General features: G+C 46.6%; 1 protein-coding gene across 1 annotated transcript in view; it reads right to left on the bottom strand.

The window, feature by feature from the left end:
* Positions 1 to 22,946, bottom strand: part of ISM1 (isthmin 1) — a 101,913-nt gene that overhangs the window by 8,969 nt on the left and 69,998 nt on the right. Inside the window, exons 7-9 of the mRNA XM_048506349.1 lie at positions 6,248 to 6,487; positions 1,429 to 1,699; positions 112 to 192 (exon numbers count right to left, since the gene is read on the bottom strand). Of these exons, the coding sequence (XP_048362306.1) occupies positions 112 to 192; positions 1,429 to 1,699; positions 6,248 to 6,487 (592 nt within the window). The remainder of the gene's footprint in view (positions 1 to 111; positions 193 to 1,428; positions 1,700 to 6,247; positions 6,488 to 22,946) is intronic.

Genomic DNA, 22,946 nt, shown 5'->3' with positions numbered 1-22,946 from the left:
AGTTTGGTGGCGCCTATTCTGTGTCTCGTGGTTGAGGATAGTGCTTGTCATCAGCTTGCTGGGTTGTTCCCATGTTACCGTTCTAGTTGGAGTAATTCAGCCGGGCCTTACCGGGACAGTTGGGCCTGTCACATGTTACGTGATTTGAAGTAAAGCTGTGCAGGCATAACTTACCGCGGAACCGGGCGTAAGCTTACCGGTTGCATACATAGGTGGCGCTGCTAAATGTGAGGACTTTGCAGGAAGCTCCAATCTCCCTGCCCGTCTATATCCTGCTGGAAGCATAAGCAAAATCGGGGGGTGGGGTGGGAGGAGTTTGTCTATAAAAGTGGGCAGGCAAACAGCGGAATGAGTTGTGCTATCCCTGAGTTGGTTATATTCGGTTATATTCCGAATTGGCTACATTGGCTACAAATATATTGGCTACAAGTATATAATTCACCTTCCCAAGGGAGAAATGAAATATTCGTTCAAAGCACTGGGTTGGATCCAGCCAGCTTTCCCACTCAATATTACCTCATTCTTTTCCACTCAATATTACTTTACCCTAACCCTAACCCACAACTTTACTAACTTGGGGTAGGGAACTATAACGACTCTCCGAGATGTTCCGGGAACTACAATTTCCCCATCAGCCCTACCAGCGTAGCCAATTGACACGTGATAGAATTCTCTTCTGAACCTCAAACTGCAGATTCTACCTCTTCACTTCTGCGTTCGCTGCATTCCCCATCCCATTTACTGGAACATCTGCCAACCCCCTCCCCTCCCAGGGTTTGATCACTGGGGCTGGGTGCCAGACGTCTTCTATTATTAATTAATTATTTATTGAAGGTGACTGCTGCTGCTATAGTTTTATAGTTTTAAGGTTTTGTATATTTTAATTGGGGCTATTCGATTTGTTTTACTGTATTCCAATTTGTCGTACACCACCCTGAGCCCTCTGGGGGTAGGGCGGTTTATCAAATCGAATAAAAAATAATAAATAAATAAAATCCCACAAATCGTCTGTTCATGCAGGTCCCACAGAGACCACATGAAGACCCACGGAGCTGCCTTCAACTTAATCGAATCACGGTCAGTATAGTCTACCCAGACTGGCGGCAACTCTCCAGGGTCTCACGCAGAAGTCTTTCCCATCACCTATTGCCCGGTCCTTTTAATTGATGAGGACTGAACTTAGCACCTTCGGCTCTACCATTAAGCCAAGGTCCCTCCCATGATCCCCAGCAAAGCCTTTTTCGATGGTCGCTCGGGGCCCGCTTCTCCCTTTCTCGCCAGCAGAAAAACTGGTTGGATCCAACTCATCGTTCCCGCCTTACCTGCTTTCTACCCAATGTCCCTTCCCTGTTCCTATTCTTCAGGATGAATCCTGCTTGGACTGTTCTCTCTCCAGATGCCCACAAGAGATCTGGCAGTTCTACTCACCGTACTCTGGGTGCTCCTTTGATTCAAACGTCCGGTGACTGGAAGCGTGCCTGTCCCACCCGCCAAGAGGATTTAAGAAGTTGCTGTCCTCAGTCATACTGTCATACTTGTAATCCTGGTCGCCGCTGCTCATGCGGGTGACGGTAGGGGCCGATCGCTGCCACCAGTTCCTCCAATCTGGCGAGGGAGCAGGCCAGCTGGGTTTACTGCTTTCCTTTTGGAGATCCTTCTCTGGTTCAGAATCCGGCCCATCGACGACTTCTATTGTAACCTGAAGAACCACGAGGAAAGGGTAGAAATGTAAATAAATATGACATTTAATAACTGTGTAGAAGATGCTTTGGTACCCTGTTTCCCCGAATATAAGACATCCCCTGAAAATAAGACGTAGTAGAGGTTTTGCTGAAGTGAGAAATATAAGGCATCCCCCGAAAGTAAGACGTAGCAAAGTTTTTGTTTGGAAGCATGCCCGATGAACAGAACACAGAAAAATAAGACATCCCCTGAAAATAAGACACAGCGCATCTTTGGAAGCAAAAATTAATATAAGACACTGTCTTATTTTCGGGGAAACACGGTAGATGTAGCTTTTTTTGCCTCTATGGGAGATGCTTCCCCTGTGGGAAAAAAAAGCCTCTTTTCTGTTAGAAATATAGTAAGCACGTGTGCAGAAAAGAAGGAAAAGTCACCTGTACAATTTTTTAAAGAAGAATTTATATCCCCCCTTTCTTTCCTGCAAGGAGACTCAAAGGAGCTTCCCCCACAACGAACACCCTTTGAGGTGGGTGGGGCTGAGAGAGCTCCGAAGAACTGTGACTAGCCCAAGGTCACCCAGCAGGCATGTGTTGGAGTGCACAAGCTGATCTGGCTCACCAGATAAGCCTCCACAGCTCAAGTGGCAGAGCAGGGAATCAAACCCAGTTCCCCTGATTAGAGTGCACCTGCTCTTAACCACTACAGGGGAGAACAGAGTGAGCTCAGAAAATGGCACCGAGGAGGACGTTTAGGGATGCAGAAAAGCTCTGGAGACCTAGTCAATAGATCGCACAGCAACTGAACATGTTTTCAAAGCATTTCAGCCAGAGAATCACTTTCAAGGGGATTCCTTTAAAATGTGTTGCAGCTGGAAATAAAACATTTTGGGGTAAAAACCATGCAGAACTCCATGGAGAAAACGTTTGATTTCCTGCCTCAATACATTTTAAATGAATTGTATGGAAAAGCTTCCTCAGTTGTAATTTTAGGAGATCTCTGGGCCCCACTCAGAGCTCGGCACCCCGACTTAACACTGGGAAACTAGGGAATAGAAAGAATTGTTTAAAGCATAATATTAAGGCCATTTCTCCCATTATGGCTTTCTTGGATCTCATCCAATGCAAACTTCTCTACCATCAAGAAGCATAGAAAGGGCTTCTTGTCCTAGTTTTTGTAAAGTTTTTGTAAAGTTACATAGGTCATCAGAGGAAGTGAGTTTTCTGGGCATGGTTTGGACCTCCCCAGGACAGACATCACCAATATCCTCACAGGCAGAGAGATCATCCCCTCCCCCTCCCCCAGAACAGGTTTCCTGCAGTTTTAAAAGCCAACCTTATTTTTCATGTTGTCAGTTGAAGAGTTCTGGGTTTGTAACAGTCAAGGCTCTTGCCTAATTTGGACCCAAGAGGGTTCGGCGTCACTGCAGGAGATCTAACAGGGCATCCCAACGATTTGTTGAAACAGCACAAAGATAATCCTCACGTAACTCCGCACTGTCTAGCGTGCCTTTTATGGCTAGAGTCATGTGTAATTCTGTCATTTTCTTTTTCAAAAGAAAGTGCTCAGAAATTGATGAAGGGAGAGAAGAGCCCCAAATGCCCATATAAGCCAGCCTACAAAAACTTCTGGTGCATTTGTACAGAACTGAAGCTGTGGACTTCATGAACAGAAAAGGACAATATTTATAATAGATACATCTATACTCCACCTTCCTCCCCAGCAGGTCCCCCAAAGTGGTTTCCAGTATTGTTCTCCCCTTAACTTTATCCTCATAACAACAGTCTTGTGAGGTAGTGCTTGTGTGTGTGTGTATGTGTGTGAGAGAGAGAGAGGCCCCTTCCGCACATGTAAAATAATGCATTTTCAAACCACTTTCACAACTGTTTGCATGGGCGGAATGAGCCAGAGAGAGAGACAGAGAGAGAGAGAGAGAGAGACAGACAGACAGACAGAGAGAGAGAGAGAGCGAGCGAGCCAGACAGCCAGAGAGAGAGAGAGAGCCAGAGAGAGAGAGAGAGAGCCAGAGAGAGAGCCAGAGAGAGAGAGAGAGAGCGAGCCAGAGAGTGAGAGCCAGAGAGAGCGAGCCAGAGAGAGAGAGAGAGAGAGAGCCAGAGAGAGAGAGAGCCAGAGAGAGAGAGAGAGAGAGAGAGAGACAGATATATATAAGAGCCCATTTAAGAGCCCATATGCAATGTGGCATGTGTGTCTTGTCGCATCCCTGTGTGACGAAAAACGTGCTGCAAAAAAATGGAGGAAGAGGAGAGCTCGGGGAAAAAAGCGGGCAGGCCTTCTCTGAGTGCACAATTCCTTTGGAGCTGGAAAAAGCAAAACATCACAAAAAACCGACTTGGCAAACGTGCCCAGTTGCTTGACATGTGACTTCCCTCTGTTTTGGAGGAGGAAGAAAGTGAACCTGTTGCACAGTAACTCCACACGGCTGGCATGGCTGTGTGTGTCAAATCGGCAACGCCCAACAATAGAGCTTTTCACCAAGGGGGAAGAAATCTCTGCTCCCAAAGGAAATATGCCCGCTGGCTTTTCAAAAGCGCCTCCTTTTCAAGAACTTCCTATGAATTCATTTACTCAAGTGCAGTGGTGCATTAGGCCGCGGAGTTCATCACAAAGTAACACACACACACACACACACACGCACACACAAAGCACAAACTAACAGCTGCTCAAGTTACCCTGTTGAGTGTTTCCTTGTCGTGTTTGGGCTGGAGCAATTGCAGAATCACGGCCCAAAGGTAGAATGAAAACATTTAATTCTTGAAAGGGATCTGGTCATATCATCAAGGACTGCGCGTTATTAGGCTAACACCACTGGAAAATCCTTTTCCGAGAGTGGAGCCATTTGCTGCTGTTTTAAATTACGAAATAACGCTGATGTTGTCTTGCAACTGAATTCGTGGATGTCCTGTTGTCATTATTACTGGATTATTATAATACTAGCAGGGGAGCCCGTTGTGCAAACAAATTCAACGGGCTCTAGAAATCTCTGGGGAAGATGTTGGTGAGCTTCTCGCGGGCCTGGCTGGGATGGGCCACTGGGCAGGCTGCGAGAGCCTCGCTGTTAGTAGCATCCTCCCTTCCTTTTCCCCCTCATCCTCCATCCCACTCTGGTAGTAGAGAGGCCTGGCTGCATGCCCTATCCCTCCCCTCAGTTGCTGTGGACAGTACCCAGCCATCCTTAGAGCAGTCCCACCCCCTTCCCCATTAACGGGACTGGTGTCGTGCTGAGTGGCAGATTGGCCTGGCGTATGCCATTTCTAACGGTGTCCTTTCAAGCTGGGGGCGCTAGAGCAGCAGCTTTGAAAGGCTACTGGAGGCAGGTCTGGCTCCAAGCGCTTTCCTGAGCTGAGGAGACATGCGGTAGCCTTTTGGAAGGGCATGTAAGTGGGGCCAAGTCTTCGCGCGTGAGAGAGTTGCATTTCTGGGGGTGGGGAAGGAAGGTGTCTCAGTGATGACCGTGATGTTAAAGCAAAGGATTATGGGAGATGTAGCCCAATTGGCCCCAGTTGCTCAGGAAATGATGCCCTCTGGACTACATCTCCCAGAGTCCTTCATTTTAAGGAGGGAGTCATCAGGAACACAGCTTGCCTTTTATATAGTAGGATTATCATTGTCATTATGAAAAGTAGGAGAGGGAGATGTGACTTGTGCAGGTCTAACTGAATGAAGACTCTATTGTACTTCACCATTCTGGGGTCAACAAACTTTTCTGGCCCAAGTGCACTCCCCCTCCCCCCCGCCACATTCCCATGCATTTCCTTTCCCACTACTATAGGATCTCACATAGTATAGTACATTCACCGTACCATCAGATTTGGGATCTTTTCATATTTTACTCTAGGAATATGACTTTGTTTCCATTCCAGGAGTCAAGCTGGAGTAGAAACCATCCTCAAGCAACACTCTAACAGTCTGTAGTCCAGGGTTCCCCAGGGAGTGGGCACCTGAGTGCCCACCAATACCTTCTCTGGTGCCAGCCAAGTGATTTTAGAAAGTGGGTGTAGTCCGATGAGGTTTTTATCCAACATTGCTTCTGATGGCAGCTGCCACCACCACAGCACAAGGACCTTCAAGGAGAAGGAGTGGTGTAGTGGTTAAGGGCAGGTGCATTCTAATCACAAGGAGCAGCAGTGGCGTAGTGGTTAAGGGCAGGTGCATTCTAATCTGGAGGAACTGGATTTGATTCCCCGCTCTGCCGCCCGAGCTGTGGAGGCTTATCTGGGGAATTCAGATTAGCCTGTGCACTCCCACACATGCCAGCCGGGTGACCTTGGGCTAGTCACAGTTCTTCTGAGCTCTCTCAGCCCCACCTACCTCACAGGGTGTTTGTTGTGAGGGGGGAAGGGCAAGGAGATTGTAAGCCCTTTTGAGTCTTCTACAGGAGAGAAAGGGGGGATATAAATCCAAACTCTTCTCTTTTTTCTTCTTTGTGTGACTGCTGTGTCAAAATTCCCCTCGTAAAGTTTGAGGGACCATGCTCTAGTTTAAGCCCACTGATGTCAATAGGCTGGAGTAAATTGCATAGGATGGTAAACTAGCGGAGCAGCTTTACCTGAATGTTGGGATTTTGCCCATTGATGTCTGCGTTTGAGAGGTCGGGGAAGTTTGGGAGATCCAGAAGGAAAGACTGAGGCCCATCTCTTTGCAAAGAGGTCTGCCCGTTCTCCTGCCTGAATCGCTGCTTGGCAAACGGTCTATGTGCCGCTTGGGGGTCAGGATAGCTCCGTCTGTCCTCTGAATTTAGAGTGAAGCTGGAGTCAGGAGATGACAGGCTATCTGCATGGAGCGTCTCCTGGTCAAAAAAGAAGAAAGGAAGGAAGCAAAACGCAAAATGAAATAAGAGTCTGCCTGGAGGGCGATAGTTGCGGAAAGTCCTGAAGACGAGTACTGGTGAAACCCTTGTCTATTCCCCAGGGGGTGGTACAATCTCCTTGCCCTTCCCCCCTCACAACAAACACCCTGTGAGGTGGGTGGGGCTGAGAGAGCTCCGAGAAGCTGTGACTAGCCCAAGGTCACCCAGCTGGCGTGTGAGGGAGTGCACAGGCTAATCTGAATTCCCCAGATAAGCCTCCACAGCTCAGACGGCAGAGCGGGGAATCAAACCCGGTTCCTCCAGATTAGATATACGAGCTCTTAACCTCCTACGCCACTGCTGCTCCTTGACTATGTTTCCCACACTTTTCTACTTCCCTGGACTTCCTCCTTGGTGCCATTTTCCCTCTCAGTTCCCGCTCGCCTATTTACTTACTTGCAGTAATTCTGTTTGTGCCTTTATTTGCGGGGGGGGGGGGGGAATCTTTGAAGCATTGAGTATACAAGGAGTACAGAATGCAGCATGACGTTGTAAAGCAATAAAGTATTGATGTAACACACAAAAAACATTAAAGAGGGAAAAATCACATACTGGCAGCCAGGGATTGTTTTGAGGGGGTGAGAGCAGACATACATCATTGTAAAGGGTGAGGAGAGACAGAAAACATTTTAGACACGTTAGGCGATTTGGTGCATGAAGTGCCAATGGTTGTGAATGCCTACTAGCCATCGTGACTAAAGAGAACCTCCATGTTCAGAGGCAAGCAACCTCTGAATGCCAGAGCCAGGTAGCAACATCAGGGGAAGGCCTCGGTCTCGGCCTCAATGACTGGCAGTTGGCTCTCCATAGTAACTGGTTGAACGCTGTGTGAGACACAATGTTGAATAGGGTGGTTATCTCTGGGTTGGAAATTACCTAGAGCTTTTGGTGGGTACAGTCTGGGGAGGGCAGAAATTGGGGGGGGGGGGAGAGACCTCAGTAAGGAATAATGCCATAAAATCCAGTTGCCAAGGTAACTATACAAATGGTAGGAGCCAGAATCCTGGGAAGGCCTTGGCCCCTGCGCCATGTTGGTTGGCCTTTGAAGACAACTGACTGGCTATTGTGTAAAACAGGTTGCTGGACTGGATGTGCCACTTGTCTGATCCAACAGGGCTCTTTCTGATGTTCTTATAAGAACATAAGAACAAGCCAGCTGGATCAGACCAGAGTCCATCTAGTCCAGCTCTCTGCTACTCGCAGTGGCCCACCAGGCGCCTTTGGGAGCTCACGTGCAGGAGGTGAAAGCAATGGCCTTCTGCGGCTGTTGCTCCCGAGCACCTGGTCTTTATGTATAGGTAGTATACCAACCACCCTGACCTGGACAGTTGCAAGCTAGCCTGCTCTTGTCAGATCTCAGAAGCTAAAAAGGGTTCAGCCCTGATTCGTCCTTGGATGGGAAACCACAAGGAAAGTCCAGAGTCGCTACACAGAGGCAGACAATGACTAACCACCTGTGCACACCTGTTGCCTTGAAAACCCTACACCAGGGGTCTGAAACCTGCGGCTCTCCAAATGTTCACGGCCAATTGGCCATGCTGGCAGGGGCTGATGGGAATTGTAGTCCATCAACATCTGGAGAGCCGCAGGTTGCAGCCCCCTGCCCTACATGGTTGAAATAAGACCCCTTTTGCACAGGCAGAATAATGCACTGTCAATCCACTTTGAAGCTGGATTTTACTGTTCGGAATAGAAAAAATCCACTTTCAAACCATTATGAAAGTGGATTGAATGTGCATTATTCTTCATGTGCGGAAGGGGCCTAAGTCAGCTATGATTTGACAGCGCTTTCCACCACATGTGATCTGAATTCCCCTGGTTCCATATGAGCCAGATGCATAACGTGCTTCCAAATCACCCAGTCTTTTTTTTCTTTTAAAGCATCAGACTGGTGACAAATCCTGAAATAAATTTAGCAAGAAGATAGCAAATGGTTGTTGTTGTTGCTGCAGTGGTAGTGGTGGTGGGAAAGTGTAGTGGCCTACTAGAAACTACAAACAACTTTAAAAGGTCACATCACTTTCAAGCAAGCGTTGCCTCTCAGGGCAATGTAGTTGCAGTCTACCCTTAACAGGAGTTATCAAAATACATATCAGCATGGGGTAGCGGTTAAGAGCAGGTAGAGTCTAATCTGGAGAACTGGGTTTGATTCCCCACTCCTCCACCTTAGTGGCAGAGGCTTATCTGGTGAACAAGGTGTGTTTCTACACTCCTACATTCCTGCTGGGTGACCTTGGGCTAGTCACAGTTCTTCGGAACTCTCTCAGTTCCACCTACCTCACAAGGTGTCTGTTGTGGGGAGAGAAAGGGAAAGGAGCTTGTAAGCCACCTTGAGTCTCCTTACAGGAGATAAAGGTGGGGTATAAAACCAAACTCTTCTTCTTCATCATCATCATGATTGCAGGATACAATATTTATCATTGCAGGATCTTAGTTAACCAAGTGGGTTTGGGGTGTGTGTGTGTGTATGTATGGGATCCAGATGTATTTCCTGAAGCAGACTGTAGGGAAGTCTCATTTCCGCTGCCCGTCAGATACATTCAGAAAATGGGTTTCTTGGGCACTTCACAGCTGTTGCTATTTCTGCATGGAACGTGGATGCATCCATAAGGAAGCATAGTTCCTTTGAGGTTGCAAGTGATGGTTGACACATGTTAGCTCCATTGTTGGAAGTCTTCCTCCTGGTATACCCCTCAAAGATTGCTGTGCTCAGACAAGAAAAATCTGTAGGTGGTTCTTGGCTTCAACCAGGACTAGGGCTTTTTTGGCCTTGGCCCCAAGCTGGTGGAACTCTCTGTCCATTGAGACCTGGGCCCTGTAGGCCCTGATGCAGTTCTGCAGGGCCTGTAAGATATAGTTGTTCCACCAGGCACATGGTTGAGGCAGCCAAAGCAATGCTAAACCTGCATTTCCTCCACTTTATGGGCGTAGGAAGTGATACGGAAGAGCTCAGGAAAAATGTTTGTGCACTGAACACTCATTCAGAAACAACGACCTCTGTGATAGGAGGAAGCTTAGCGGCAAACCTCCCAACATGGCTGCCCGCATTCTCCCCCAAGGCAGACATTTTTCTGGTAGAGCCCATTTGGAGGCTCTCCTGACTGTTCCACCAGTCAAGGAAGCTTGTTTTGTGAGAATATGAGATGGAGCCTTTTCAGTGGTAGCCCCGCAATTATGACACAACTCCCCCTGGGATGTGCACCTTACATGCTCACTCTTGATCTTTAGGAAGTTGTTTTAGATGATTTTATTTAGAATCGTATTTAATTAAAGCAGTGATTTTAAACTTTGGTTTTAATGTATTTCATTTTATCTGTTTTATCTATATTGTAAAGCTCTGGAAGGAAGGAAGGCAGATAACAAATGTTTTAAATAAATAAATTTCCAGTCCTCCAAATTCAAATAATGACCACAGTGTCAACAAAATTGGGGACTTGTGTACTAAACCAGAATTCCTAACTCAAGACAGATTAGCAATTGCTTTCAACATCCTAACCAACCTGTACCATTCACAAGATAATTAGAAGGTAATAAAAGGGAGCATTTATCCTGCTCAACAGACAAGGATTCTGGTACGCATTAATAAACACAAAATCAAGAGCTGATACTGACACTGTTAATTTATCTGAAAAAAATGTAGCAGTAATTAAGGTAATGAAGGAGACGAAGGGAAATTGGAGGTAGCTCATATTCCTCAGGCCACAGCAATCAGTAAAGACACGTCTCATTATTGGCACAAAAGTCAGGTGAAAAATGTTTCACTCCCCTTTAGATTTTCAGTTCTGATGTACAATCCAAGACCGTTCACCGTATATGCTCCCTACAACGTCCAGTGTTTCTCTAATACTGATTCAAATCAAATATTAATTCAACTCGGCGGGAGCTTCTCAAGAGACACTGCGGACAGGAAATTAATACCATGCACAAACCTAACGCAGACATGCTTTTAATCTGATACCAGCAACCCAATTCTGTTCACATTCACTCAGAAGTAAGTCCCGCAACAGGATAAAATCTTAAGAAAACCTGCATAAAATTATAGCTTCAGTACAGTAAGAATCAGATATTTCATCAAGGCAATGTTACCAAACCTACTTAAGTAAAAATCCTAGTGAAGTTAAGTAAATCCTAGCGAACACTCTGGGAATGACTTCTGAGTAAACACATTGAGGATTGAGCTGCCCAAGTAACATCACCCATCGCCCTCCGGACAACTATGGGTATCATACGGATCCTTGATTTCATACTTCCTTGCCACGGCTAAAGTGGAACCGTGCACATCCTGGCAAACACTATCTTCACATATAATCTACTATCAATATTATGTTATGCACATGTATTTAATCTCTGGTGTAAAGCTGCGACGGGAAGCGGTCAAGATGCATTCAGACTCGGAATAGCTCACTCTCAGAGTTTCTTGTGTTAATTCTACTTCATCCCCATAAGATGGCTGGCTTAGTAGTCTTATCCCTATGTTGCGGAGAGGCAGTGAAAGATGAGTGCGGATACTTTCTTACTATTAGGAGTGCCAACTTCTAGATGGGGTCTGGAAATCTCCTGCTATTACAGTAGATCTCCAAATGACAGATATCAATTCCCCCGCAGAAAATGGCTGAATCTACGGCATTATACCATGGCGAGGTCCTTTCCCAAACCCCACCCTCCGCAGGTTCCACCCCCCAAATCTTGAGGAATTTCCACTCAGCGGGCAACCCTACACAAATGCTATCATTTTTCTGGGTCTACAAACGAAGACGACCAGAACGCCTCGAAACCACTTCAACACGGAACGAAACTAAAACATTTTGTGGAGAGATCACCAAGCCCTGTTCAAAAACGAAATGAATCCGCATGGGGGGGTTATCCTCAAACGAGCAGTTTCTTGGCACTGCTAAACAGGAGGGGGGAGGGAACATCACACAATTATAAATTCTCTCACTACAAATACATTACTTGCAATATATTCTCCAAAAGCAATTCACCCTACAAGATACCGACCAGAGGTGGGATCCAGCAGGTTCTCACAAGTTCCCGAGAGTAGGTTACTAATTATTTGTGTGTGCCGAGAGGGGGTTACTAATTGGTGGTTTTGCCACGTGATTTTTGCCTTAGTTACGCCCCTCCTCTCAGCAGTAGCGTGCAGAACTTGAAGCAGTCTAGCAGGAGGTGCACCGGCATGCGTGGCAGCCTGCGCCTGCGTGCATTCGTTTCCCGCCGAAGGACCGGCACAGCGGCTGCGTCCTTGCCACAGCCTTGCCCAGGAATGCCCCGCCCCGTAATGCCCGGCCACGCCCCCGTTGTGCCCCGTTCAGCCCCATTGGCGCTACGCCACAGTTTGAATCCCACCACCATGGGAACCTGTTACTAAATTTTTTGGATCCCACCACTGATACCGACATATCACCCTACATATGAACGAATGAATAGAAATTTTGCCTGTTGTGGTTTTTCCGGGCTGTGTGGTCACTGTCTGGTAGTTTTTGCTCCTAATGTTTCACCCACATCGATGGCTAGCGTCTTCAGAGGCGTATCGGGGAGATATGTGTTTCTCTCTGTGGCACAGCGTGAGAAGCACATCTCATTGCAACATGCTTCTGAAGATGCCTGCCATAGATGCAGGAGAAACGTTAAGAGCTAAAACTACCCACAATGGCTAGTTGATTCTGGCCATGAAAGCCTTCGACAACACAATAGAAATTTTGCCTGCAATGTACACATCAGCGGGTTGGTTGGTTTTGTCCACCTATACAGTGGAACCTCGGATTTCATTGCCTTCAGTTTTCATCGATTTTTTCAGTGAAAAATTTGTCTCGGTTTTCATTTGCCTCAGTTTTCATCGATTTGCAGTAAAGTGCAGGGGTTTGTGGAGAAAAATCACCCGGACAAAGCTGTTGCAGGCCGCGTCTGCAACTTGTTTAATGACAATGTCTTGCCCCATTTCAGACAAATCTTAAAGAGGCGTCAGAAACAGACCTCTTTGGACAGCTTTCTGGTGCGACGTTGGTCCACTGGCTCTGAAGCTGGTCTTAGTGTTATTGTTTGTTACTGTTTTCAGCATTACGCACTATGTTTATTCACCAAAAAAATTGTTTCTGGTATGTTTTTTGGAGTGCCCAGAACGGATTAATTGGATTTACATTGATTCCTATGGAAAAGTTTGCCTCGGTTTTCATTGGTTTCGGTTTTCATTGATTCTTTTCCAACGAAAACCGAGGTTCCACTGTATTTTTTGTGGAGAAAAATCTTCAATTTATACACATAGACATCACCAACAAGAGGAGCGTTAAGCACACATTTGTGACACTTCGGGGTGAATAGAAAATATGACAGGGGACGTGGCAAAGTTTACTGTCCTATCTGCAAATCAGAACCACGACCTACCTCCCAGTTTCAGAAAGAAGTTGGGTTAGTTTGCAGTACAACAGATTAGACTCGAGTCTGATAGCACCTTGGACAAGACATTCGATACTAACAAAGTTTTCGGGTATGAGCTTTTCAGAACCAAAGTTCCCTTTGCCAGATATGAGTCGGAATGGAGATTTCTGAGTCCTTCTATCCCAGTCAGTGTTGGGTTTCACCGCTTAGAGAAGAGGCTAACACTGATTAAAAGGGTAAAAGTAAAATGTTTATTAGGCATACATTTAGGATAGGAAAGAGGGAGAAATAGCCTGCTGCTATGCTATCTTGCCAACTACGAAGAGTCTCTGCAACTAACCTCTGAGAAGACGCAGGATATTACCGGGAGCTGAGATCTGTTGGCCTCCCCTCCTTTGTAACAACCCTGTGGAGTAGGCTGAGAGTGTGTGAATGGCCCAAGGTCACCCAACGAACTTCCATGGCAGTGTAGGGGTTTAAACCACAGTCTCCCAGATGCTGGTCCAACATATAAATCTGCTTTATACTGCATCAGACCATTGGTTCATCAAGCTCAGTATTGTCTGCACCGACTGGCAGCTGCTTCCCAGAGTCTCAGACGGAGAGGTCTCTCCCATCATCTGCTACCTGGTCTTTTTCAATGGAGATGACAGGTATAGAACCTGGGACCTTTGTATGCCAAGCAAATGTTCTTCCACTGAACCCTCAGGCAAGAGGTGACACAAAAGGCAACCGTTAGGAGAAATAGAAGGACTGAGAGATTTCCATTATGCCTTGCATCTGATGAAGAGCTTCAAAACCTTACACCTCAAAAGCTTGGTTGGCCTTTAAGTCACACTGGGCTCCAAACTAGCTGCCTCCCAAAGCTGTGACAACTGACAAGAAACACTTTGTCTGGAAAACGAAAACCATCCATGTGATTTTTAATAATCGTCTCTTCTTGCAAAGTCATTCCTTTGCCACACACACTTTCGAGTCCAAACAAAAGTCTGCTGTCGGACACAGATAATTCAGAATCACGCCGGAGAATAAATCTGTAGTCCCCTTATTTGACTACGTAAAACTCAGTGAAGCTCAGTAAAGTATCTTGGGGCCTTTCCCCACTTTTCCCTCGGCCGCCATCGCTGCGCGCAATTCCCAGCGCGCGGCATCCCTGGTGCACGCCCGGGCGTCCCCACGACCCCGCACTCTGCGCGGGGTCATCAAAAGGCGCCCTTTGCAAGAGCGCCAGGGATGCCGCGCGCTGAGGGGGCGCGACAGCGGCAGCGTCGGGGCGGCTGCGCTATCGCCGCCCCTCTCGTGGGGAGTGCCAGGGGACCCCACGCTACTCTCCTCAAGTAGCGCGGGGCTTAAGGTAAGTGGGGAAAGGCCCTTGGTTTCCAAACTGCCTTGTTGCCTAGTTTTTCCCCCCTAAAGCAGGCTAGGTTAGCAAACTTGAGGAAGCCCAAAACAGAAAAACAGCAACCTTGCCTTCATGAAGTATCTAAACCATCATGCGTACTGTCCAGATTTCCAGAGTACCTGGTTTATAATGAAATATTTATGCACAAATTCTGGACCGAGCATGTTTAAGAGCTGGGATCCTACAGAGTCTCTGCCCGCAAGCAAGAAAAGCAAAGGGTTCTGCTACACATTAGAAGCCCCCTGCTTGAAAACTAATGAATTCGGCCTCCTTCTGACATTTGACATTCTTTGGGTCCCGATATTCTCCCCGGCCTACGTTCCATTGTTGCAACATCAAAGACCGACTGCTGGCTCAGATACAGTCGATATGAAAAAAGAAGGCTCCCTAAATTTACTGCTTGACTGTCTTCCCTTGAAACAGATAGCTCCGTGGTCCTCTTTCAAAAGAGGTATTGCGGGCATAGATCTTCTTTATAGGACATCGTGTACAATAAAGCGGTACTGTAACTTTGCAAGAAAGGAAAAAGGAAAAAGAAAAGAAACTCGCAACGAGGCGCACCTTGAAAGGATCCCCATGAGGTGGACATTCCTCATAAAAATATCACTGTGGTTACAACTTTTTAAACAACTGCTTGGAGCATTCCAGCAACAGTTCAAAGACCTTTGGCATATATCATTATTGAACCAACTAATGGATTACATTATTAACTAGCCTATGCATTGAAAAATTCTGTGGGATGAATATTTTTCCCCCCCAAATGAGAACCTCAAAAGTTTGGTATTCAACAAAATAAGTCCAAAGGAAAACATTCTACTATCTACCTCCTCTAAACACACTTTCCCTAAAATCCACCCAATGAAAAATAGATTCCCCTCAATGTGCTTTATCACAACATCTAATTTTTGGACCCGGGACCAGTATATACCGTGTTTCCCCGAATATAAGACAGTGTCTTATATAATATAAGACAGTGTCTTATATAATATAAGACAGTGTCTTATACAAGACAGTGTCTTATATTAATTTTTGCTTCCAAAGATGTGCTATGTCTTATTTTCAGGGGATGTCTTATTTTTCTGTGTTCTGTTCGTCGGGCATGCTTCCAAACAAAAACTTTGCTATGTCTTACTTTCGGGGGATGCCTTATATTTCGCACTTCAGCAAAACCTCTACTATGTCTTATTTTTCGGGGATGTCTTATATTAGGGGAAACAGGGTAGTACTTGGAATCGTGAAAAGCCAGGCCTTGCTGTGAAAAGCACTCGCAACCCCCACGAAACTCTTTGGTTTCCAATCTGAGCTGCTTGGACCAAAGACAACCGTATGTCATGCTGCCAGAATCTACATCTTCGTTCGCAGCAAGAAACTTAATCCATCCTTGTTATGGAGCAGTTTTAACATTTGCAGATGCTACCATTCTGTGGGGCCATCATATGCAAAACAGAACTGTTCAAAAGGGTTTTTCTGTGCAGGCAATAGGGTTGCACTCTGCAAACTTGACAGAATAAATTATCAGGTCTGTAGACGGCACGGGTGCAAATGGCTTATTGTAAGCAGGATGTTATTATGTAATCTCCGAATGCCATAATGTGTCGTGTGATCTCCAGTTCTTTTTGGTGGCTCCAGACTTCTAACATCCTAATGCAGTGATTCTCAACCAGGGTTCTGTGGTACCCTGGGGTACCATGAGCATGTCCCAGGGGTACCATGACAATGCTACCGCCTGCCCGCCCCCCACCAGAATCAAATGGATTTTGAAGGGGGGAGTTGGAAGCTTCATGGGCTCCCTTTAAACAACACTGAAAAACAGCATGGTTTTATTTGCCTAAATTCGGTGTGGATTGGGGAGGTGGGTGGGTAGAATTAAACGGAGCTCTCCCTTTAAATCCCCCCAATCCATGTCGGATTTAGGCAAACAAACAACACGGATGTCAATGCTGCTTTCCCTCCCCTCCCTCTGCTTGCCACTCCCCCCACCTACGGGCCAAAAACAGGAAAAAAACAGGAAAAAAACAGGGTGTTTGTTGTGAGGGGGGAAGGGCAAGGAGATTGTAAGCCTCTTTGAGTCTCCTGCAGGAGAGAAAGGGGGGATATAAATCCAAACTCTTCTTCTTCTTCTTCTTCTTCTTCTTCTTCTTCTTCTTCTTCTTCTTCTTCTTCTTCAAAAATGCAAAAAAAAATCTAATGAACCTCAGGGGTACCCTGAGATATGAAGAGCGAGGTCAAGGGTACCACGATGTCGAAAAGGTTGGAAAACACTGTCCTAATGCATTGGTTACTGAATGTCCCATTTTGAAGACTGTACTGACTCACATAGGCGGATTCCGCAGGGGCCAGGGAGTGGAGGGCACCACTGTACAGACACCGGGCCAGCCCTGGGCCATTTGCACGCTGCTGTAAAAAAGCTTCCCTGCATTGCTCTGCTGGGCTGAGGGGACACGCCCCCATGGCTCTTTAAATGCCCCGTGGGGCGGAGGGCAGGGGGCATGTCCTCTCGGTCCAACGGAGCGATGCAGGGAAGGAGGTGCTGAAAAACGGCAATGTGCACCCGGTGCCGTTCACTCGGCATCGGGTGCACATTGCCGCTTTTCAAAAGCTCACTGAGTGAGTCTCAAAAACACCAGCTGGGGGGGGAAGGGAAGAGCAGCACTGCCTCGATTTGCAGGCGGCAGCCGTGGGAAGTTCCCTGCCCAACCGGTGTTTTTACCAGGCCCACACCAGTGAAGTTGGCCCGTGCAGTATCCGCCTATGCAGTGGTGGGATCCAAAAAATTTAGTAACAGGTTCCCATGGTGGTGGGATTCAAACAGTGGCGTAGCGCCAATGGGGCTGTGCGGGGCACAACGGGGGCGTGGCCGGGCATTCCGGGGGCAGGGCAGTCCTGGGCGGGGTTGTGGCAAGGACGCAGCCACTGCGCCGGTCCTTGGGCGGGAAACGAATGCACGCAGCCGCAGGCTGCCACGCACGCCTGGTGCACCTCCTGCTAGACTGCTTCAAGGTCTGCGCGCTACTGCTGAGAGGAGGGGCGTAACTAAGGCAAAAATCACGTGGCAAAATCACCAATTAGTAACCGGCTCTCGGCACACACAAATAATTAGTAACCTACTCTCGGGAACCTGTTAGAACCTGCTGGATCCCACCTCTGAGCTTATGTCTAATCTGCCTTGAGGCCCTGCAAGAAAGGGGAAGTATAAATAAATAAATGTTTACAAATATACTAAAAAATTGTTAAGGAGCATACAATGTTTATGAAGCCTCTGGTAGAAGGCACATCCCCTTCGGGGATGAGGCGGCCTATAAATGTAATAAATAAATAAATAAATAAATAAATAAAATACATGAAAGCTAAAAAAGCAGGATGGTGGGAAGACCTAATTTATTCTTTAGAATCCTTAAACAAAATTGGGCTCAAATAGAGTTGCCAGGTTCCTCCTGGCCATCAGCAGCAGAGGGGGAATTTTACCAGGCTCAAAATGCCTAGCCTTTGATGTCTCCTACGTGATGATGTCATAAGAACATAAGAACATAAGAACTAACCTGCTGGATCAGACCAGAGTCCATCTAGTCCAGCATTCTGCTACTCGCAGTGGCCCACCAGGTGCCTTTGGGAGCTCACATGCAGGATGTGAAAGCAATGGCCTTCTGCTGCTGCTGCTGCTCCTGAGCACCTGGTCTGCTAAGGCATTTGCAATCTGAGATCAAGGAGGATCAAGATTGGTAGCCATAGATTGACTTCTCCTCCATAAATCTGTCCAAGCCCTTTTTAAAGCTATCCAGGTTAGTGGACATCACCACCTCCTGTGGCAGCATATTCCAAACACCAATCACACGTTGCGTGAAGAAGTGTTTCCTTTTATTAGTCCTAATTCTTCCCCCCAGCATTTTCAATGAATGTCCCCTGGTTCTAGTATTGTGAGAAAGAGAGAAAAATTTCTCTCTGTCAACATTTTCTACCCCATGCATAATTTTATAGACTTCAATCATATCCCCCCTCAGACGTCTCCTCTCCAAACTAAAGAGTCCCAAACGCTGCAGCCTCTCCTCATAAGGAAGGTGCTCCAATCCTTCAATCATCCTCGTTGCCCTTCTCTGCACTTTTTCTATCTCTTCGATATTCTTTTTGAGATGTGGCGACCAGAACTGAACACAGTACTCCAAGTGCGGTCGCACCACTGCTTTATATAAGGGCATGACAATCCTTGCAGTTTTATTATCAACTCCTTTCCTAATTATCCCCAGCATAGAGTTTGCCTTTTTCACAGCTGCCATGCATTGAGTTGACATTCCCATGGAACTATCAACTAAAACGCCCAAATCCCTTTCCTGGTCTGTGACTGATAGCACTGACCCCTGTAGCATGTATGTGAAGTTTGGATTTTTTGCCCCTATGTGCATCACTTTACATTTTGCTACATTGAACTGCATTTGCCATTTCTGAGCCCACTCACCTAAGTACCCACTTATGAAGGTCCGCTTGGAGCTCTCAGCAATCCTTTTGTGGTTCTCACCACCCTACATAATTCTCCCTAGACATCTGCAAACTTGGCCACCACACTACCCACCCCTACTTCCAGGTCATTTATGAATACAGTTAAAGAGCACCTATCCCACACGGATCCTTGGGGGACACCGCTCCCGACATCTCGCCATTCTTAGATCCTCCCATTTACACCCACCCTTTGCTTCCTGTTCCTCAACCAGTTTTAACTATATAGGAGTACTCTCCCCTCTCTTGCCTTCATTGCTGAGTTTTCTCAGCAGTCTCTGATGAGGAACTTTTGTCAAAAGCCTTTTGGAAACTACAAGCAGACAGTGTCCACTGGTTCCTCCTTATCCACATGCTGTCTGTTTACACCCTCAAAGAACTCTCAGTAAGTTTGTAAGACAGGACTTGTTTCTACAAAAGCCATGCTGCCTCTTTCCCAGCAGGTCTTGCTTTTCTACATGTTTACTAATTTTATCTTTAATGATAGATTCTACCACTTTACCAGGAACAGATGTCAAACTGACTGGCCTGTAATTTCCTGGGTCCCTGTATCCCTTTCTTAAAGATTGGTGTGACATTGGCCATCTTCCAGTCCTCAGGGATGGGCCTGATTTCAGGGATAAGTTGCATATTAATGTGAGAACATCAGCACTTTCATGCTTGAGCTCTTTAAGAACTCTTTGATGAATGCAATCTGGGCCAGGGGATTTGGTAGAAGCATTTAGTTTATCAATGGCTGCTAGAACTTCTTTCCTGTCTACCACTATCTTCGCTAGTTCCTCTGATTCACCTCCTACAGCTTGGTTCTCAGGTGCAGGAATTTTTTCCTCACCTCCCTCTTGGGTGAAGACAGATGCAAAGCACTCATCTGGCTTCTCTGCACCTCCCTGTCATCTTTTAGCACACCTTTTGTTCCTTCATCATCTAACGGGCCTACCGCTTCCCCAGCTGGGTTTCTCCTGCTTTTGATGTGTACTTGAAGAACTGTTTGTTGCTAGTCTTGATGTCTCTAGCCATGCGTTCCTCATAATCCTTTTTTTTGCCTCCCCCCTTACAGCTAACTTGCTTCTCTTTTTCCACCATTTGTACCTCTCCTCCCTACTTCACCAGTTGGGTTGGGATTCTCCATTTAAAAAGACATCTTTTTTTCCTAATAATTTCCTCAACCCCTTTTGTTAAACCATGGTGGCTTTCTTTTGGACTGGGCGCTGCCTTAACCTAACCTGTGGAACACATTCCCAGCTGAGCTTTTAAGGACTGTGTTTTTAAATAACCTCCAAGCACCTTGGACATTTTTGACTCTCTTAATTTTCCCTTTCAGTTTCCCAAGACACTATCCCCCTCATCTTTGGAGAAATTTCCCTTTCTGAAAGGCAAATGTAACTACATTAGTAGTTGTCACTTTTGCTCGCATGCAGAGATACTTCGAATCTGGACAGCATTGTGGTCGCTTTGTTCCCTATCGGTTCAACAACACTGGGACTTCTCCGCAAGACCAGGTCCTGGGTCCCACATAGAATTAGATCTAGGGATCATTCCTCTCCCCTGGTTGGTTCTACACAACCATCTGCATTCTAGTTATTAAAGTCATCATTTAGCATATCCAGGGAATGTTCTCCTTACTATGACCTGAACATGCATTTTTCCAGTTTATGTGGGGATAGTTAAAATCGCTCATTACCACGCACATTTTTGCTTTTGTTGGCCTCTCTAATTCTTTTTTTCCATCTCATAGAATCCTTCTTTGTGCACTTTGGTCAGGGGACGATAATATATTCCTAATGTTAAACCATACTCTCACCCCTGGTATTGATATCCACAGTGCTTCTGTAGAGGAATCAGCTCCCCTGCATTGTCTATTTTATGTAGACACTAATTCATGCTCTCTTTGATGTAGAGAGGTCACCCCACCCTCCAATGATGCCCCTGTCCTATCCTTCCTGTAGAGCCTGTAACCTGGGATAACAGCATCCCACTGGTTCTCCCTCATTCCACCATGTTCTCTGTGATGCCCACTATATCAATAGTCCTCCTTCAAAACTCTGTAATCTAACTCCCCCCCATTTTAGGTCTGGCCTAATGCTTCTACTATTAGCATAGAGACACTTGTATACAATCTGTCCCTAACCTGGGATTTATGTGTTTTGCCCTCTTCAGCCTTTTTGTAGACACTCCATCACTTATCACTATTGCTATGCTCCACGCTTGTATGTGCTGATTTAGAAAAAACCTCCCTCTCTTTGTCTGCATCCCCATGGGACTTCTGTATCTCGGGAACCTGAAGTCACCCTCAGTTCCTGTCGGCTTTCCCCAGTGATCAGTTTTCTCTCAAAAGCTGGTTCTGCCACCTTTTTAATGTTGAGCGCCAGCAGCCTGGTTCCACCTTCTTGGTTAAGATGAAGTTCGTCCCTTTTGTACCAGGCCTTCGCCTTTTATCCCAAAAGGTTCCCCCAGTTCCTGACAAAGCTGGAAAACCCTCTGCCTTACACCACCTTCTCATCCACGCATTGAGTACCCTGTATCTCCGGCTTTTGCCTTAGCTCGCCTACGCTGGAACAGTAGTAGCATTTCTAGAATGCCACCTTGGGGGTCCTGGATTTTAACCTTTTTCCTAGCAGCCTCAAATTTAGTTTCCAGAACCCTCCCCGGCTACGATTTCCCCAATCGTCATTGGTTGAAAATTCAATGTGGGACCACGGATTAAATCCTGCTGACTCCACCCCAGCACTGTCTAACAGTAGCCTATCTAGATCTAAGCGTGAAATCCAAGCAACCTTTCGCGACCAGGGCAGGTAAGTCACCATGCGGGTCATCACGCCTGTCACAAAACCCAACTCTCTATATTCCTAATGATCGAATCACCCACTACAAGGAGCCCCCCACCTCCCCTCAGGGGTATCCTCAGTGCGAGAGGATATCTGATCCACTCAGCTAAGTGAAGGGGTCCCATCTAAGGGAGCATCTTCCACCATCTCAGACTGGCAACCTCCGTCCCCCAGACTCTTCATTTTCCTCCATGACATCTGAAGAGATGTCACCTTGGGAGTGGGGACCCGGCTGGCGAACCCTTGAAAGCTTTGTTCTGCTTGTTGCCCTCTCTGGCTCTCTCAGCTTCGCCAGGTCTGCCACCTATGGCTTCAAGAGAACGCATAGACACTGCTCCTTGGAGTGCCAGGAGAGCTCATTGCAGCCAGGGTTAACACTCCAGCATGACTTCTGCCCCTAGAAGTGGCAGATAGTCATACATGTGACACTCAGTGCAAAACACTGGAAAGCCCCCCTCCCCCTGCTGGCTTCCTGCCTTCATATCTAATTTTGTTTAGATATTCAAATACTGATTTTAATTAGTGCCTCCCTCTTAAGGTTTCTATACCTTGTACTATCCCTTAAAATATGTTCTTATTTAGTAGAAACTCTTCTCTGCTGGTTCCAGAGACTAACTGAAAAGATTTACAAATGTGAGAAGCCCCACCCCTTCAGCACTAACTGAAAAGATTTACAAATGTGAGAAGCCCCACCCCTTCAGCAGCCTCCACCAATCAGCAGCCCTAGCACAAGGAGAAAAAAAGAGAAACCCCCTGTTTAAAATACACTGTTTAAAAGATGTGGCTTTAAGAAAAGCCCTCTGTAAAGAAAAATCAGAGCTCCTCAGCCCTTTCTGGCCCACTGCTGTTCTCCACTGCTCCTCTTCTCTGCTGGTTCCAGAGACTAACTGGAATGTCACTTCCAGAAGTGTCATCATCACGTCAATGACAATGAGGGAGACAATCTGGTATTTGAAGAAGAAAGAAGAGTTGGATTTATAGCCTCCTTTCTCTCCTGTAAGGAGACTCAAAGGGGATTACAAACTCCTTTCCCTTCCCTCCTCACAACAAACACCCTGTGAGGTAGGTGGGGCTGAGAGAGCTCTGAAGAACTGTGATTAGCCCAAGGTCACCCAGCTGGCATGTGTTGGGAGTGAACAAGCTAATCTAGTTCACCAGATAAGCTTCCACAGCTCAAGGTGCAGAGCGGGGAATCAAACTCGGTTCTCCAGATTAGAGTGCATCTGCTCTTAACCACTACACCACGCTGGCTTTTTGGGCAAAACTCTATGGCAGAAGTAGTTTTAACTCAATGGCAGAAGTAGTCTTT

This window comes from Sphaerodactylus townsendi, linkage group LG01 (assembly GCF_021028975.2).
Source record: "Sphaerodactylus townsendi isolate TG3544 linkage group LG01, MPM_Stown_v2.3, whole genome shotgun sequence".
NCBI classification, from domain to species: Eukaryota; Metazoa; Chordata; class Lepidosauria; order Squamata; family Sphaerodactylidae; genus Sphaerodactylus; species Sphaerodactylus townsendi.
This window is presented reverse-complemented; position numbering and strand designations above follow the sequence as displayed.